General features: G+C 41.5%; 1 protein-coding gene across 1 annotated transcript in view; it reads left to right on the top strand.

The window, feature by feature from the left end:
- The first annotated feature begins 4,880 nt into the window (after positions 1-4,880).
- The window catches only part of TOGARAM2 (TOG array regulator of axonemal microtubules 2), a 57,776-nt gene continuing 44,065 nt past the window's right edge, over positions 4,881-18,591 (top strand). Inside the window, exons 1-6 of the mRNA XM_063289629.1 lie at positions 4,881-4,905; positions 8,440-8,574; positions 9,381-9,653; positions 10,821-11,050; positions 16,583-16,758; positions 17,541-17,590. Coding sequence (XP_063145699.1) covers positions 4,881-4,905; positions 8,440-8,574; positions 9,381-9,653; positions 10,821-11,050; positions 16,583-16,758; positions 17,541-17,590 — 889 coding nt within the window. The remainder of the gene's footprint in view (positions 4,906-8,439; positions 8,575-9,380; positions 9,654-10,820; positions 11,051-16,582; positions 16,759-17,540; positions 17,591-18,591) is intronic.

Genomic DNA, 18,591 nt, shown 5'->3' with positions numbered 1-18,591 from the left:
CTTGAGCTACTAAACGTTGCCTATTTACTGATCTGCCTGGTTCAGCTTTGAGGAATTATATTAAATACATATCCAATATGATGGGAGTGGCTTTAAAAGAACAGAAAGCATTCTTGGTGAATAGGGAGACCTGATATTCAGCATATGATGGGGCTGTACTTGTGGTGAACATACCTGCACATCATTACTGAATGTTGAATATGTACACATTGAAAGAAGGTGTATGTGTGAACTTGCCCTCTTTCTCACAAAGAACAAAAACAGTGACACATAGACGGATTCAATTTTGAAATGGGTAGTGAGAGGTAATGGAAATTGTTACATTTATGAGCTTCTTCATGATAAGAATCTGATCTAAAAGTCATTGAAGTGAAAAGAAGCATGACATTGACTGCATGGTTCCTCAGAAGGATGAATGAGAATATACTTTCTGTTCTGGCATCTTCGTTTAACTCTGAAAACTTGTTGAATAATCCATCAGCCACCCTTCAGAAATCTGTGTATCTTGGCCACAGCTCTAGTGGAGGCAGTAACAATATGTACTCTGAAAACATTGGGCACAGTGTTTGAATAATTTGCAATGTCCGAAACTCGCCACTCCATAGAAGTGTCCAATTACAGCAAGAGTTTAGATTAAAAACCAGTCAGCCTGTCCCCACCCTTATTCAGGTTCATGCTTCTGCTTGTAATCATTCTCAAGAGTGGTTGCTTTGTGGCTTTGTAACTTGCTGTATGCAACATCTTAATATAGCTACTCTGTTAAAGAATCTTTTGTTTTGGGAGTTCAGGAATTAAGAACATAAACAAGGTTACAATTTCCTTTATGGGAAAGTTTTAATGAGTAATGTATTACTGGATTGTACTGTACTTTAATGCTAGGTATAAAGTTTTAGATGTAATAGATTCATTGTTGTTGAGTTTGCATTTTTAATAATTCTCTACTTTGGATTTTTTAAAACAAAGGTAAGTCATGAAAACTCTAGCTGGGCATTTCAAAAGGTAATTACAATTCTACACAATCTGAAAACAGGATGTGCTGAGTAATTTGCTCCCAATGTTGGATGTGCTGCATTAATCCCTCACATGGTACATGTAACACCATTGCTGTGGTTGCTGCACTGGGTGCCAGTCCGCTTTTGGGTCCAATTCAAGGTGATAGTTATCACCTTTAAAGCCCTACATGGCATGGGGCCAGGCTACCTGAGGGACCGTCTCATCCCCATCACATCGACCTGTCTCACCTGGTCAGGCAGAGAGGGCATGTTGCAGGCCCATCTCTGAGAGAACATCATTGGGTGGTTCCCAGGAAGAGGGCCTTCTCTGCTGTTGCACCCACCCTATGGAATACTCTTCCCCAGAGGTGGGGCGAGCCCCCACTCTCCCGGCCTTCCGGAAAGACCTACCTCAGATATCTTGCATGGGGTGTGAAGAGGGGTAACCAACCCTGGGGATGGTTAGCACCCTAAAGTTGCTCCCTAGAAATTAAATTAAGAACTTTTTACCATCTACCTCTTGGAACATTTATTAAGAAGATTGTTTTTATTGTATTGTTTTATTGTATTTTAACTAAAGTTTTATTCCTATTTTATGTAAACCGCCCAGAATTACCTTTATTTTTGAGAATGCCTCTGACCCCTAAAGAAGCCTCATAACCTTCTTTAAAAAATAAAGAAGTGAGCAACTACAGATGACTGATTTGCTTGGAAATGTGACCACTATCCTTAAGACTAAAGAAGAGATAACAGGAACTTTGTTTAGAAACTTTTCAGTGCAGTGCAGTTTCCTTTTTGAAACAGGCAGCTTTTTAGCATAAAACATTCAATTTGTCTTGGCATTTGAAACTATCTTATTTAATCCTCCATATGATCAAATTTAGTGATTCATGGAGCAAAGTGCAAAAGAAGAGAAATCTTGCATAGGGAAGAGGCCCAAGTAATGGCTGTCAGGTTATAGCATGATAAATGGAGAAAGAAAGTATATGTAGTCAAGTAATCTAAATTTACAGTTAATTGGCTGATTTCATGTTGAAGCACACATAGAGACATTCTCAATATTTCATTTTTATTGGAAGAATGAATCATTACTTCTGATTGTCCTATCCCAGGTTCACATTCTACTGTCATGGTTTAAGCAAGCATGAAGCACTCAATTTGTCTTCCCAGTTCTTGTCTTCACAAGCCAATCCCCTTGCAGTTATTGATCGGGTTGATTTATTGTGGAAATGGCTCATATTTCTCATAATAATCAAGCTTGCCTACCATTGAAATGAACATTGGTGGTTCTTTCCATATTCTCTTAATATCTGTAGAATTTAGTCTCTCTAACCAAATGACTGCTTCATGTGGGCCATTTCCACAGGACATTTGTCACTTATTTTGAAATCACCACATGATACTATTTTCTTACCATTTTTGTGAAGTGGAAGAGTCACACAACTGCAAATAAACATGAATTAATTTAATTTGCATTCAAGTCAATTAAATACTGTTTATTGATGATTCCTTGGGTATGTAATGATTTTCCTTTCCTGCCACATTAACAATTAGTTTGGTGGCAATTTTTTTGAGTGGGTTCTGTGGATTAGGAGTTTCATAACCTGAATGCAGGTCTAGGGCTCAGATCAGGCAAATCTGTTGTAATAAATCTGACTATGGGAGAAAGAATGGAACAATATTGTAATCTTGTCATGAATCAATCACTGTCTTGCTGCTCTTACATATTCTTAAAGCATGGTTTAGACCTGGGCCATTGCTACCATTAGACAGTGTGAAGTGGCTACTTAAAGTGATAGATGCTAGAGAATGGTGGCAATAGCCACCAGGTTGCTCCCTCAATTTGAGGGCAGAACCATGTTTTTTTTCAGGCACTTTGTCTAATACTTCCCAAGCTATTTTGTTGCTCTCAGTTGCAAAAGGGTATTTTCACAAGACAAGTGTCATAATAACATTCAACTACCCATCTGTAGGATTAATTGAGAAGGTATCTTGTCATTTGCTTCAGACAGAAAAATGTTTTGGGGCAGCCTTGATGTATGCAGAAGACTGATAAATTTGATTTTTCTGAAAATGGGCATAAACTGATCTGATTTGCACCTCCAAGAGAAATGTGAAGTTTGTGACCTAATGATCTTGTGGAATTTGCACTGCTCTGAAATTGTTGATGCAATGGTTCTTGGCTGAAAACTTTGCAATAAGATGTAGTAAAGTAATATTGTATTTATTTGCAGATTTTATATCATGTCCAAAACTATAGACACTGTATTCAGTTTAAAATAAATATAAAGCATAGTAACACAAAATAACAAACCACTAAGCATAAAAGCATTAAAAATATGGAAGGAAAGGAAAAACTGGATTCATACATTAGTTTTTAACAAAGTACTTAAAAGATACGGCATGTGTCTCCTGAATGACACGGAGGAAGAGCAGCCCACGAAGTAAGTGCCACTGCAGAAAAGGCCTGTTTGTCTTTAAGAGCCAGATGGGCAGGTAGATGCAGCAGGGCCTCTTTTGCTGATTTTAGTGATCATCTGGTTCTGTGGGAAGGAAGGCCATCTGCAATTTACTCTGGTTCTGGATTGCAGCAGGCAGTATATGCCAAAAGCCAAATCTTTGATTCAATTACTAATACCAATACTAATACCAATAGTAAAGGTAAAGGTTTCCCTTGACGTAAAGTCCAGTTGTGTCCGACTCTAGGGGACGGTGCTCATCTCCGTTTCAAAGCCTTGGAGCCGGCGTTGTCATAGACACTTCCGGGTCATGTGGCCAGCATGACTCACGGAACGCCGTTACCTTCCCGCCAAAGCGGTACCAATTAATCTACTCACATTTGCATGTTTTCGAACTGCTTGGTGTGCAGGAGCTAGGACGAGCAACGGGAGCTCACCCCGCCGCGCGGTTTCGAACCGCCGACCTTCCGATCGACAGCTCAGCGGTTTAACCCGCAGCGCCACCGCGTCCCTTACTAATACCAATACCAATGCCTAAAACCAATAATATAATGCCTACTTGGTGTCCCAGTCAGCACATTGACCCCTGTGTTCTGCCCACCCACAGCTTCCAGGCAAAGAGCAAGGGTAGCCCCACCCAGAGCACACTAGAATAACCCAGCATCTAATGTGAGGTTACCAGCACATGTACCTTTGTAGCTAGAAAAAGCTGTCCCTGTTGACATATCTGCTATACAATACCAGATGAAGATGATAATTTCCTCTTAGGCCTTTATGGACATTTAGGAACTCACAAATTATAAACCTGCTCTTTCTGAGGTGTTAGAAGCTCCACCATCATCAGGTTTCTCAGGCAAAACTTCTCAGGTGTCATCCTGGCGAAGCACCGATCCAAAGAGTCTCTGATTTATCAGGTTCCATCGGGCCATTGAAAGCGTCTTCATTGCAAGCAACTCATCAAACCTCCAGTTTCACATCCACATCTACTTACCACCGGATTCCATTCCCTGCCACCACGGAGACCTGTTCCTAACTTCCTATTCTGCATTTGCAGCTTGATTAATACTCATATGCCATTGCATGATTTTAAATAGAAAGATTATTTTTGTGTCGGACTTTTTAAATGGATGAAAAAGTCCTCAGTTCTTAATTTTATTTATTTATTTAACAAATTTATGCACTACTTCCTATTAAAAATGCCACAGCAGTTTCTGGCTAAAACAGTCAAAATAATTGATAGCAACAATTGTGTATTTAAAGATTTCACTGGCAGATAAGACTATAAGAGTCATAACGATCATGCCACACATGGTGACCTTTATACTGTCCCTTTGTACAGAAACAGATTTTCTGGAAAAGAAGCAACAGCAGCTCTGGGTCCAGCAAAATGTAATAAAAGTGTGCAGGTGTCCCAGGCTCTTCCAGACCCATGGCAACACATGATTTTACAGCAGGTAAAGCCCTTCCTTCCTTCCTTCCTTCCTTCCTTCCTTCCTTCCTTCCTTCCTTCCTTCCTTCCTTCCTTCCAGCTTTTCTGCAAATTTTCAGAATAGAAGTCCACTCACACAGTGAGTTTCCCTGATCCCTTCCTGAAAATTCTGCCCTGAGTGGAGCCATTCTGAGGCAAAGCCAGGGATATGCAATGACTGGTGCATCAAGAAGGGAGAATTGCTCAAAGCCTCTAAGAAGGAAATCATATAATGCACCTTACATTCAAAGTCAATATGATTATAGATCTCAAGACAACATGAATGTAATGAGCATATAAGTCACAAGCAACTTATGTTAACTTGTGCTGGGATGTTGTGGTGCCTCCAACTTGATCCTTCATGATCTTTCACAGCACTGATCATGGTATCCTTCTGGAACTGGCTCCAGGGTTTAGGAGTGGGAGACGTGTTGCAGTGATCTCCTTCCTCTGGTGTTGGTGCCAGTTGATGTTAGTAGGGGAGGGGAGCTCTAGTCCTTTGTGAGGTTCCTAGGGCTCTCCACTCTCCACTCTTACTTAACTTCTACATGAAGCTGCTGGATGAGGTCATCCACCAGCACAGGCTCAGGATCACCAGTATGCTGATAACACCCAATTATACTGTACATCTGTAGTCTGCACTGACGAAGTGATGTTTTCACGGTTCTTTCCCAGTGTCTGCAGGCTGTGTGGGTCTGGATGGGGCAGAACAAGCACCAGCTTGACCAAAGCAAGACCAAATGGCTGTGGGATTTGGAGTTCTCCAATTTGGGAAACTTTCCATTTTTAGTTCTAGAAGGGGTGGCACTCCCATAACAGAACTGTTGCCCAATTTGGGGTTCCTCTTGTACTCTTAAGTCCTAGTGGAAGATCAGGTGGCAGCCATAATCAAGGGGGCTTTTGCACAAATTCAACTTGTCTACTAAATACATCTATTCCTGGACTGGGAAACCATGCTCCCAGTCACTCATGCCTTGGTCTATTGCAATGTGCTTTTCATGGGCTGCCCTTAAGACCCTCAGGAATCTGCAACTGGTCCAGAATGCAATGGTGTGGGTAGTTATGGGTGTACCATGGTATGCCCATGCAACACCACAACTTCACAAGCTGTACTGCCTCCTTATAAACTTCTGGGTGCAATTCAAGGTGCTGGTTATTACCTATAAAGTCCTCCATTGCACAGGACCAGGTTATTGTGGGATTACCTGTCTCTTATCATCTCTGCCCATCCATGAGACTTGCCAAGACAGATGTGGTTCAGGTCCTTTCTATGAGTGAATGTCACCTAGTGGGGCCCAGGAAGCTTGCCTTCTCTGTCACAGTGCTAGCCCTTTGGAACAGTGCCTGTTCCCCGAGATCCAGATGGTTCCAACCTTGTGGCCTTTCATAGTGCCTTAAATGCCTAGCTTTTCCCCTGAACATTGGGCCACAGCATGGGATAAGCCCATCTACTAATGGCTTTGAGACTGCAACTTGGCCTCAATTGTGCTGTATTGTTGTGTTTTGTTATTTGTTGTTTTTATGATTTTAACCCTATATCAACTACCCATATAAATCATATAAACAAACAAATGATGTTCTGAGTGCTCTTCCTCAGAACAGCACTAAAGTGCTGATAGAAAGCTGGACTAAAGAAGTGCTAACTCCACTTCCAAACCCTGCTTTGCCTCAGCAGTTGAGGAGAGCAAACATTCTGTCCACACTAGAAGTAAGGAAGGAGAGAGGAGAGATGGAGAAGGCTCTTTTGCTGCCACTTCTGCTGGCACACTCATCAGCTGAACCATGGGGGAGGACCCTCTGGAGGCAGCCCTGTGGTAAAGAAGACGTTATGTGGGGGAAAGCAGGTCTTTGTGGTGCCAGGAGAACTGGCATCTAAATGACCCACATTCTGCCTTTCCCCACTTGGAGTTGGCATGCCCTGAGCTGGCAAGAGAGGTGGTAGATATGGCTTTCTGGCACAGTGGGAGAGCTGACACTTCTTCTACCAAAGCTGAATGGCCTTGAAAACCAAGGACCAGAGACTAGCAGGGTATGTGTATGCCTGCAGGAGCTTTAGGGATCCAATAGGAATGGGCCATGCTTCCACCCCTAAACTTCCTTCAGAACAGTTCACTGCAGACAGACCACTTGGCAAGGCTTGTGCCAGCAGAAGTGGAAACCTCACTTCCAAAGCAGAGCAAGGGGATGGGAGAGATTACCTTCATAATAGGACAGGATCAGGTTGAGGACAATAGTGTATGCTCATGTGCTAAAGAAATGGTTAGTGGGTGTCTGCCCTAGAGCAAGCAGAGCACATGGATGAGCCCTAAGTCATTGAGAAGGATATAATAGCATATGAATGTGTCAGAGCTGGGCCAGAGGTAGCAGTCTGGGGGAAAACGAGACCTGTGAGATCCGTCAATTGGGAGGAAGTAAGAATAAACTGAGTTGAAGAGAAAGACCAAACGAACAACCAAGAAGGAAAGGACAGAAAGTCCTCAAACAGTTCATCTTTTCTCTAGTAAGTATCATGTGTGCTTTCTACTTTTGGTTGAATTGTTTTTCCCAGCTTGGGACTACTCCACAGGAATCTTTGCACAAGAGAAAGTTGTGCAAGTGTTACTTGTTTGTTCTATTCATGGCAGAAAAAGTACAACGTAATAAAATTGGAGGAGATAATAACTATTGATCTCTTCCACTTTTTAAAAGGTTATAGGGGCTAATTACAGGACTGTTGGTGCCTGAAGTAAAATGACAATCTTCTTTCCCATGTTGAAGCCTGAGCCCGCATTTTAAACAGTCTCTTTGCACTCTCCTCATGCGTTAGTTCAGCAGTTCTTAAAGTGTGGACCCTTTCAGGGGGTCTGCAAAGTCATTTGTCACTTTTAATTTCTAGTACAGTAAATATTGATAGGCATGACCCACATAAACCAAAGTGCTTTGGGGTCCTTAATTATTTTTAAGAATGTGAAGGGGTCCTGAGACCAAAATGTTTGTGGACCACTGGTTTAGTCTGTTCCCTTAAGGGGATGGGGTGCTTGTGTCCTCTAGATGTTGTTGCACTCTAGCTAACATAGTCAGGGTTTAAAGGTGGGTGAACACCATCTCCCACCCAAGGAGGCTTGATAGTATAATACAGGCAGTTCTCTGAATGTTCTCAATCGCAAATGTTGCAGACAAGAGCATTTATTTCTTGTTCTACCACTGTCTTCTTGTTGCTTTTATTAATGCAACATTAGGTGGCTGCCCATTTCTCAAAGAAAAAAAAAAATCCAGCAAAACCAGTCATGCTCACAAAACCGCTTAGGAATCCAAATTAGCCCAAATTACAGTGTCAGCATGGACAAAATATATTTTCTTACAACAATATTTTTAAAGCAGAAAGAATCCTACAATGAAAAACGTGGAGTCTGACCACAGGAAGAAATGAAGAAATGAACTACAATAAAGTACTCATTACAGAAATGGAAGGATTAGCAAATGATTGTTCTCCTGTCTTCTGTCTATCATTGAGTTTTATTTTATTTTATTTATTTTATAGCCAAGTACCAAACTCAGGTCGCAATATATTGTGGCAGCATTCCCAAACTAAAATCTGGATGCAAGCCATCTAGAGGAGGAAGCATTGATTCCAGTTTGCAGCTCCATGGGAATGGATGGATGACAGCAAAAGAGGGTGAGGACATTGCCCTGGGTATGATTGGCAGTCTAGATATGGGTGTGGTTTATGAGCCTGATAAGTACGAAATGAGACTTAAGTTGATTTTGTCTGATATCCAGCAGAGCTGTGTATGTGTTTTACTGCCCAATCTGTGTGTACCCAGTGACTTTTAGGCACATGCAGATCTCCAAGGGACTGCAGTCTGAGGCAGTAATTGTGGCACTGTATGAAGCCAGAAGGCAGCTGCTCTCAGTATAATATGGGTGAAATCTTATGAGAACTTGCAAGCATTAAGAAAATTTGAGAGAAGAATCAGTTTGGCTGAATACTCTTAGTCTGGGAGGAGAAGCAGAACCAGTCAGCCTTTCATGTGTGATGTTTGCAAATTTAAGTCTAGCTCATGGAAAAAGTGTCAAGAGCAGCTCAACAATATACTACATAATGCTTATCTGCTCTCAAACCAGGGGCATATTATAAACACAAAGACATTGGGATTTTATATAGAGATGTTGGCATCATGATATTGCTGTTTTGATTTCTAGATAGTGTTCTCTCTATCCCATTCAATAGTTTTGCAAATTCTAAGGTCTTTCAGTAGCTGTTGTTTTTCCCATCCCTACAAGGTAAGCTAAATCTTTCAGAATGTCTTACTACTGTATACAGGATTAGTAAAGGAAGAGGAGCCACATCTTGTTTTCCATCTGATCAGCTTACTATCCTTGCTTCTGACGTTCTTAATCAAAGCCCCTGACTTCCTAGTTCTTTGGATAAGTAAATTTCAGGCTGGGTAACCGAGCTACTCTGCTTAACTTGTTCCACAGCATCTCTTCGTTCATTAAAAAAGCAATCATGTTTGTGGGGAAGCAAAGGAGAACCTCCAGATGTTTCCTGTCTGGAGAGCTGGGAGAGTACAAATGGCCTTCAGAAGAATACAGATAGCACGGTCATGGATGACTCTTCACAGATACCTAGTGCCCAGCCAAAGTACAGTCTCAGTGAGTTGGAGGTGAACAGTGCAGCCATGGAGACTGCTCAGATCAAGGACAAGCTCAAAAAAAGAAGAATGTCTGAAGGCCTTCTGGCATCTAAAAAAGGTATGATGGATCCTGATAAGAATACATTATCAGTTACCTTTATATATAATTGCTCTAAATCAAATATAGCTTTCAGCCTTGTTTGCATAAGTTGCCATTCTAATTTTACAGCTGGAGGCTGAGCCAGAGTAACTTACCCAGTGAAACCATAATTCTCGAATCATTGGCTCCGTGGTCTAAAGCTCAACATCAGTTAAGCTACATCATTAGAGAGAACAAATACATAGTAATTAAAATCTGCTATTAGTACACATAATTATCAATCAGTCTGACAACATATATCTGCAAGGCAATTGGACCCAAAATAATAATGCATTTATTTAAAATTAAAAGAAGTGTGCCAGACAACATGTGCTGTGTAGTGCAGCTTCTTCTCTAGTGTTTTACTGGGTGATGCCATAACATACTGTCTTCTTTATGCTGGTCTATGACTGTAATAAAGAATTGATTTGGTTTACTGACCTCAATATGTGGGCAACTGAGAGCCATTTTGCACACTGACTATTTTCAAATCAACACTGAAGGCTGCTTAAAGTGAAATGAGGACTAATTCTTGCCAGATCCATGCAGTAGGTATAACTACCAATTTTGGCTCTTTGCTGCATGTTACTTGTGTGTCCAAGCTTTGTGTGAGTTTGTTGTATGCACCTGATGCAGTTTTGGTTGTATTCCCCCCCTTTTTTTTACAGGCCCGCTTTAAAATTGTAATGCCCAAAGATCTTTTTACTGCTCTACTGGATTCCTTTTCACTATTTTAGGTATGACATACCATTAGATCTTGTGCCTTTGAGCTCATTGTGAAAGGTATTGATCTTTCCTTCCCCATTCCAGTTAGGAGGGAGGCCCAGTTGCCACTTATTGAGAAACAGGATACAGCTGTTCCATGGATTCACTTCTGGGAGCCCATGGTTATTGCAAGGGTTGGATGAACCTGGTACCTTGACCTCTGTATGCATGGAGATAACTGCAGGATAAGTATGCACCATGCCCTTTCTCAGGGCATTTTCTGGGGTTGAAAATGATCTGCTGTAGGACAAAACTGATCTGTAAAACAAGTGAAAATTCCTTTTGCAATCAGTTTGGTGCTGCTGAGAGATACTGTACGGAAGTTTGACATTAGCCTACAAATATTCCCACAGTCACATTTGTTATCTTTTGCATTTGCAGGCTTGCTGGACTCTGCTGTTCCCAAGGCACTTGCCCTGAAACCAGCCATTTCCAGATCTGCTTCTCAAAGACTTCTGGTCACTTCCAAGCCCATGCCTCCTATTCAGAGCATACCGACCACCCCAGAGACTAACATTGCTCAGGAAAGAGAGCAACATGTGAGGGAGAATGGTTCAGGCTCTTTACAGGTTGAAGGGGTTAATCCAGAATTGACAACATCCACCCAGCAGGTATACATCAAACATATGTTGCATGTGCTTAAGAAATTGAAGTTTTTAAAATAACTTGCTTTATTTTATACAACTGCTATTAAAAATGAGGATTTGAATGTGTGTGTGTGTGTGTGTGTGAAATTCAGGTTGTATTGTTCTGAAAATTGCAGAAATGTATGTTCAAGGAAAAAAATCAGCAGGTTCTAGTGAGATCCGAGATCAGGGAAAATGTAATCATGGAATCATAGTGTCATAAGGGGCCATTTAGACCACAGATTTGAATCTCCTGCTGAAACTGCTTTAACACTTTCAAAAAAGAGAACCCACCATCTCTCTGTAGTTGTATTAACAAATGAACTGCTCTGACCTTTCGGAAGGCTTATTTTTTCCCCTAGCACTGAACTAGTTCTGCCTTCCTGTAAGTGAAATCCATTATTCTACAGAGCTATCAGCCAAAGAAGCCCCTAAACTCCCCATTAGGACCATGCTTTGACCTCCTGATAATGGAAGCTAAGCTGTCCTTGCTTAACTCTACTTCCTTCATATAGCATTAAATCCTTGTAGAATATAGCTAGTAGTGTACAGTCCTATTTGTCTTGGCTCTGAACTACTAGAATTAACTCTTTTTAATATGAAACAAAAACAAGCCACCTCTGTTTCCTTTTGTGTTGAACAAAAGAAGACATCAACAGAGCGCTGAGGACTGGCCTATAGACTGAGAGCATGCAGTATAGAAACAGACAAAATAAACAAACTTTTAACTCTAGGGATTGTTGGTTCTCTTGCTAATTATTGGTTCCAGAGAAGGGGCAGCTCAACTTTCCTTGGTCCCATGCCCTACAACTCCTATCATTCCCAGACTGCAGAATCATGGGGGTGGGGACATCAGGTTCAGGAAGTTGATGTAGCTGCTGGGAATATTAGAGCACAATTCCTGGGAAGCTTTGGGTTGGCAGCTTTTCAACAGATCCCCTTCTTGTTCTCTTGCTTTGGTATCATTGGAATAAGAAGTTAAACCAGCCTATTTAGGGAATCAGCAAAGTGAGCTGCACTGCATTAGAAATCCATTCCTGATGCAGCAATAATTGCTGGGGAAGACTGTCTATATTTTATATAGCACAGTCAATGAGATATGACACTCTTCTGAAATTAATAACGTGCAGTAACTTAGCTATGACAATTATTAAATGGCATTTGGAGAGGACCAAGGATCCTGTGATTGCTCCTTATCATCTAGGCTGAGAAGCTGATGAGGGCCAGCAGGAGGAGCACTAATGCAAAAAATTAATAGACTTCTTTTCTGAAAAGCAGACTTTGATGGAAGGTCAAAAGAATTGCAAAATTGGCCAAGACTCAAGGCTGCCTGGCAGGAATAATAGATATATCCTGGAGAGTGAGAGCTAAATTTATTCCAGTAAAGTTTTAAAAAATGAAGAATTTAAAAGGAGTCAGAAGCTGAAACTTTGAGGGCAAAGAAGACAGGAAAAACAAGTAGAGGGAGCTCTTATTCTACAGCTAACATTAATAGAGTTAAAACCTAGAAAACAAGGAAATACTGCAACTTTCAGGCTATGCAGATTTTTTCTCTTATCTTTCTGCTTCCTGAAGACGTCTGTGTAACTGAAAAATGTAGGTTCTGCATAAATAGAGATTAGTTTAGCTTGACCCTTTCAAGTTGGGCTCAAGTCCTGCTGATTTCCCGAACACATCCCTGCAGTTTTCTTGGCAATGGTACAGAAGTGCTTGCCAGTGCCTTATTTCAGAATGTCTTTTGATTTTCCAGTCTAGGCCACAGCTCTGGTGGTCTCTCATTCAAGTATTCAAGTCTCTCAGATCTGACCTGCATAGATTTTGAGCTTGACAATGTTGACCAAGCGCTGCTACCTCCTGAAGCAGAGTTTGGTTTAACTGGGGAAGAAAACACCTTATTTTCCCCTTGATTTATTTGTTTTCAAGGAAAAGCAAATGTAAGATTAGTCCAATTTTCCTGGTATTTTCTCTTCCATTGCACTACCTCCTGTGGGTAAGAAAGTATTATATATGAGAACATAATGTGGCTCTGACTAGCATTATGAAGTGGTGCATCCTACATTATTTTTCTGAATGATCTGATTGGCTCTTAGGCAACTGACTAGCCATGCCATTACTGATTTGTATATTAAAGGAGAATTATTTAGCTGTTGGTAGCTGTGCTTGAAAACATATTCCTATCAACAGGTCAAAATAAATTGCAAGAACTTCTGCATATGTGGTAGGGACAAGTGACGTGTCAAATCAGTTGCTGATTCTTGCATTAATATCTCTTGCCTATAAGCATAACTTGCCTCCTCATGGCCAGTTGGAGCTTGTTTGACAAGGTGAAGCCCTTGAGAAGGTTTGAGTCAGACAAAAGAAAGCTTAAGACAGCAGTGAGCTTCAAGCAGGATTGGCAGGCTTTTGGACAGCTCTGAAACAGATCTCGCACCTTCTAGAGCAGGGCAAAATAGGTGCAGAAAAATTCCTGAAGCCTGTCTGTCTAATTCGAATGACTGCCTTACCTGATACTTTCTCCTAAATGTAAGTTTGTTCCATTTCAGTCTTTGGTATGTGGTCCCTCAGTTGGCTTGGGTTTATGGTTTTGTTATGAGCTGCTGATTTTATGGTTCTTCTTTCTGAACTGTTATCTGACATAGATTTGGCATAAGTTTGCTCCAAACTGAATATTTAAATCAACTCCACTCAAATGGTCTCTATGATTCCATACCCTTTTAAGCTTCTTTTAGGTCATATGTCCATATCTGAATCATTGTTTGGAACCATGAAACTCACAGGGGTATAAACTAATGACCAAGAATCCCATTAAGCAGAGATCGGGGTTTAAATCCTAACCAGCTACCAACCTTTTTAAATGACTTTGAATCAGCCATTCTTTATCAGCTAAACTACCACAAACGGTTGTTGATCATGAGACAATTAGAGAAGAGAAATGGAGTCTACTGCAATAAAATCAATAAATACAGGTAGTCCTTGCTTAGCGACCACAATTGTGATTGTCAACTCTGTTGCTAAGTAGAAAATCACATGACTACAATGGGATTATGACCTCACTTCCCATTCAGGCATTAAGTGAATCACTATGGTAATTAAGTGAAACATCATGTGACCACAGCTTATGATTTTGTGAGGTTCCAGCCAACCTCTGACTCAGAAAATGAAACTCTTTCTGAGTCAGAAGGGGAAATGGAAACTTATGAGGCAGAAACCGGGAAAGCAAAACCCAGAAAGGACTCAGCAGCATGGGAAAAGTCATAGACACTGATTGGCCAGTCTTCAGAGGAGGATTTGAATCCTCCAATCAGTGTGAGTGAAAGACGTGCAGAAAAGTGTGTGAAGGAGAAGGCAGCCTGATTGGCTGCAGAAGGGAATAGGATTGGCATAAAAGGCAGACGTGTGAAGAACAAGCTGCCGGAGACAACCAATCCTTCAAGCTCGCAGTTCCAGCAGAAGAGTCCTTACCTGTGTTGGAAACCTCGTCTGTAGCCAGAGGGGAATCAGTGCCAGTGTTTCCTATCAGAGAGGACTCGTATCCTGCAACTGCTGCCACAGGGGATCTTCTCCCTGCTGAACCCTGCAACCTCAGCCTCGTGTCCAGCTTTGGATCTCTTTGTCACCATTCTGTGCATTCCAGGCACGCTTCCAGCCTAGCTTTGAGCTTCCAGTCATGTGCAGAATCTTCAGCCCAGCTTCGTTGTGCTCCAAGTCCTCAGCCTTGCCCAGAATCTCCAGTTCAGCCTTGTTGCGCTTCCAGATCCCAGCCTTGTCCAGAGTCTCCAGTACAGCTTCATTGTGCTTTTGACCTTCAGTCTTGCCTAGGATCTCCAGTCCAGTCTAGCTGCATCCCGGTTGCCCAACGTTATTCAGGAACTTCAGATCTATCTTGTGAATCGGGTTTTCAACCTTGTCCGGAGCCTATGGTCCAGTCATATAAATAAGACCACAGGAGAATGGACCAGCATCCCCCACACAGTGAACCAGTTGTGTTTCAAGCCCTTTGCCTAGTCCAGAATCTCCAGTCCAGCCTAGTCATGTGCTAAGCTTCCAGACAAGCCCAGAATCTCCAGCCCAGTCCAGCCTTGCTTTGAGTGATCAGCCTTGTTCCGAGTCTTCAGCCCAAAGTATCCAGTCCAGCCTGAGTCACCTAGTCCAGTCCAGTCCTGCCTCTAGAGCCAAGCCTTGTCTAGTGGTTCCAGTTCGGTCTCATCCAGCTTCCCGGTGCCATCCTAGTTTGAGTGGTGTTCCAGATCATGGATGATCGTCTCCAGTTCCAGTAGTGCCACGTGCCCTAGCTTCTTCCAGTTTTCCAGCTCCCGCCAGCAAATTCTGCTCTACTGTGTACCACAGTCTCCTCCTGCAACTTTGCCAGTTCCCCTGTTGTTACCCAGGTGGTCTTGATTGGAACCAGTCTACCTCTTAACTTAAGGACTTATTATTGTAAATAGTTATTTAATAAAGAGTGTTTTGATAATAAACCTGCCTGGACGCCTCATAGTCTGAACAGGACAGATTTTACTTCTGCATTCTCTATTAACTCTGCTTGTTGCAAGCCAGCTGGGAAGCACATGAATGGTGATCATGTGACCGCGGGATGCTGTGATGGCTGTAAATGTGCAGCAGCTGTGAACTGCCTGAATGGCAATCACATGACCATGGGACACTGTAACATTTGTAAATGTGAAGATTGGTCGCAAAGCTGATTTTTTTAACACCATCATAACTTTGAACAGTTGCTAAACGAGGCAGTCAGTAAGTGAGGACTACCTGTACTGCAATAAGTCAATGCACTTAAGAATTTATTTATTTATTTATTTGTTAAATTTATAGAGCTGCCCATCTCAGAAACATGACTCTAGACTGTGTACAATAAAACAATGAGTTAAAAACAAATCTAAAACAACAATTAAACACAAATATAAATAAGACCACAGGAGAATGGACCAGCATCCCCCACACAGTGAACTATCTCACAAGCTCCCTATTTCCATGGGATCCCCAAGCCTACTGAAAGAACAATTTTAAAGGGATTTCCTGAAGGTCAATAGGGTCGGGGCTAATCTCACCTCAGAGGGAATTATGTTCCAAAGGGCGGATACTATGGCAGAAAAGGCTCATCTCCTGGGTCCCATCAGGTGATACTCTCTAGATGGGACTGTAACATGTCCCTCCTGCTGGCCCTGATGAGAAAGGTAGATGTAACTGGGGAGAGGTGGTCCCTCAAATAACCTGGTCCCATGCCATGTAGGGCTTTAAAAGTCAAAAACAGCACCTTGAATTGAACCCTGAAGCATACCAGTAACCAATGCAGCTTGCAGAGTAGAGATGTAATGTGTGCCATTCTAGGGGCACACAAACTGCCTGCACCACCACATTTTGCACCAGTTGAAGCTTCTAGACGCTCTTCAAAGTTAGCCCTGTGTATAGCATGTTACATTAGTCTATTCAGGAAGTGACTAAGGCATGAGTGACTTTGAGCAGAGCTTTAAAGTTATTTTTTTCTCCCATCCTTCCCTGTAGATTCTGCATGGTTATGATGAGAACCCAAGAAAGTCCTTAGGTGCTGCCTTGATCCCACCCATTCCCAAGTTAGCAAAGGCATATGAAGAAAATTCTCAGAACTCTGCAGAACCGTTTCCAAGCTTGTCACTGATAGAATCTGTTCCACTTACTATAGATGAGTGTCCCAGAACAAGGTAAGCCCTTTCTGCTGTTCCCATTAGCTTTCTTTCAAAGTCACATCCAAAAAACCTCATTGGTTGATTTTAAGACAGCCTTCTCTAACTGGCACCTTCCAGATATACTGGCATTGCAAGTCCATATGCTAGCTGGGAATTCCGGGAGTTATACAGTTCCCACACATCTGAATCATGCTGATGCTAGGTTGGAGAAGGTTTCTCCAGTAGGTTATGAATTGTCCTGTGTAAACTTTCTCGATTTAATGAAGCAATATGCCATTGTAAATCTCACTCATTTGAACAGAAGCATGAGTTACAGTGCAGTACAATGGATAACTAAGTACATTTCTAAGTAATTCTGAACAAAAGGAGACTTTGGCTGAATGAGACCAAAAGTCTTTCTCGTTTTCATAGTGGAAACCAAATGCCTCTAGAATCCCACAAGGCTGATGTCCTCTCTTGTTCTTGCTTGCAGCAGCTTGTGATAGGACACCTGATGCTTATGGCATCATACAATAGCTGAAGAACGGGTTAGGAGATTCTTGGTTCAAATCTCAGTTTTGCCTGTGTCTGCAAGCTAGTTATGAATTCAGCATTTCACTGTCTTGATTGGCCTTACTCTCTTGGCCTCCTCCAGACACTCCCTGCAAAATGTGAGTGCCAAAAAGTTATTATATGTGAAGTCCCTTCTAGCATCTAAAAGCCCTTTATAAATGTTAAATTATTATGTTTGCCTTCTTTTGTGAAAGACAATTCAATCCCTACATTTCTTCATTTTCCCCCTCCCAACTGTCTTTAAGGTCATTGTCAGAGCCTGATAATGGTGAAGACAACAGCCAAAAACCACTGGGTAGGTACAGATAGTATATTTATTTGAGTTTAAATAATGGTTGGGGATTTCAGGATAAGTTAAAAGTGCTTCAGAGTAAGGTTTTTATAGTGGAGATGCCCTATCTCATTCATGGAATTCTGCTGGGCAGTGAGTGGGTAATTCCCTCTTTTTTTCTCACCATAAAGTGGGAAGGATGGACAACTGCCAAACTCCTTCTCATTGATAGGGTCAGTCAGAACTGACTGTATGAAAACACTCAACTGTACCTTAATAAAAGGAAAACTTTTGGTAACTTCTTGGGCACACCCATGTACAATCGTTTTCTTAATGACAATGTGGAAATGGTGTACCATTGCCTTGTTTTAGCAAATTCTTTTCAACATCCCAGTCTAGCTTTTAGTCCTGGAATTCTGGATAATTTTCTACCTGTTGTAGCCAGATTGGACCCTGATTAGTTTTTTCAAGATTAGCCAAGGTTGGCTGGGTGTTCCCATCTGCATCTTACCAAGTTGAACACTAGGATTTTTTTTACTTATGTAATATCTTAATTTTATTTCTCTGTCTGAGCTACCTGACAAGATTGTTATGAAAATATATCATCTATGCTACTGTGAGCTCTAGGGAGAAAGGCAGTAGATAAATGTAAATGTAATAAATAAAAATTAATGAAGTTGAGAGAACCTATCTCTATTGTCATAGAGTTCGGCATTGTGTTATTGTACAGGCACACATGAAACTATATTACTGATCTGCTGAACAGGAAAATGATAGTTTTTTTCCATGGCAGCTTTAGCAGTAAAAGTGCTCCAGGCTGGAATGAATTAAACACATGAAAATATGTTATAGATTTTTAAAACAACATTGTTGTGTAAATTATGATTGGCTTGTAGCTTGAGTTCATTGCTTTTTAAAGCAGATCCTTTTTAGTTCTCACTGGTACAAAAAGCTCAGCTGGAAAGTCATCCCTTGTTGTGTGTTGAAATGAAATGTCACATTTTATCCCTGGGTGACTGCCTGGT

This window comes from Candoia aspera, chromosome 1 (genome assembly GCF_035149785.1).
Source record: "Candoia aspera isolate rCanAsp1 chromosome 1, rCanAsp1.hap2, whole genome shotgun sequence".
Classification (NCBI taxonomy): Eukaryota; Metazoa; Chordata; class Lepidosauria; order Squamata; family Boidae; genus Candoia; species Candoia aspera.
The sequence above is the reverse complement of the archived record's forward strand: the minus strand, read 5'-3'. Positions and strand labels throughout refer to the sequence as shown.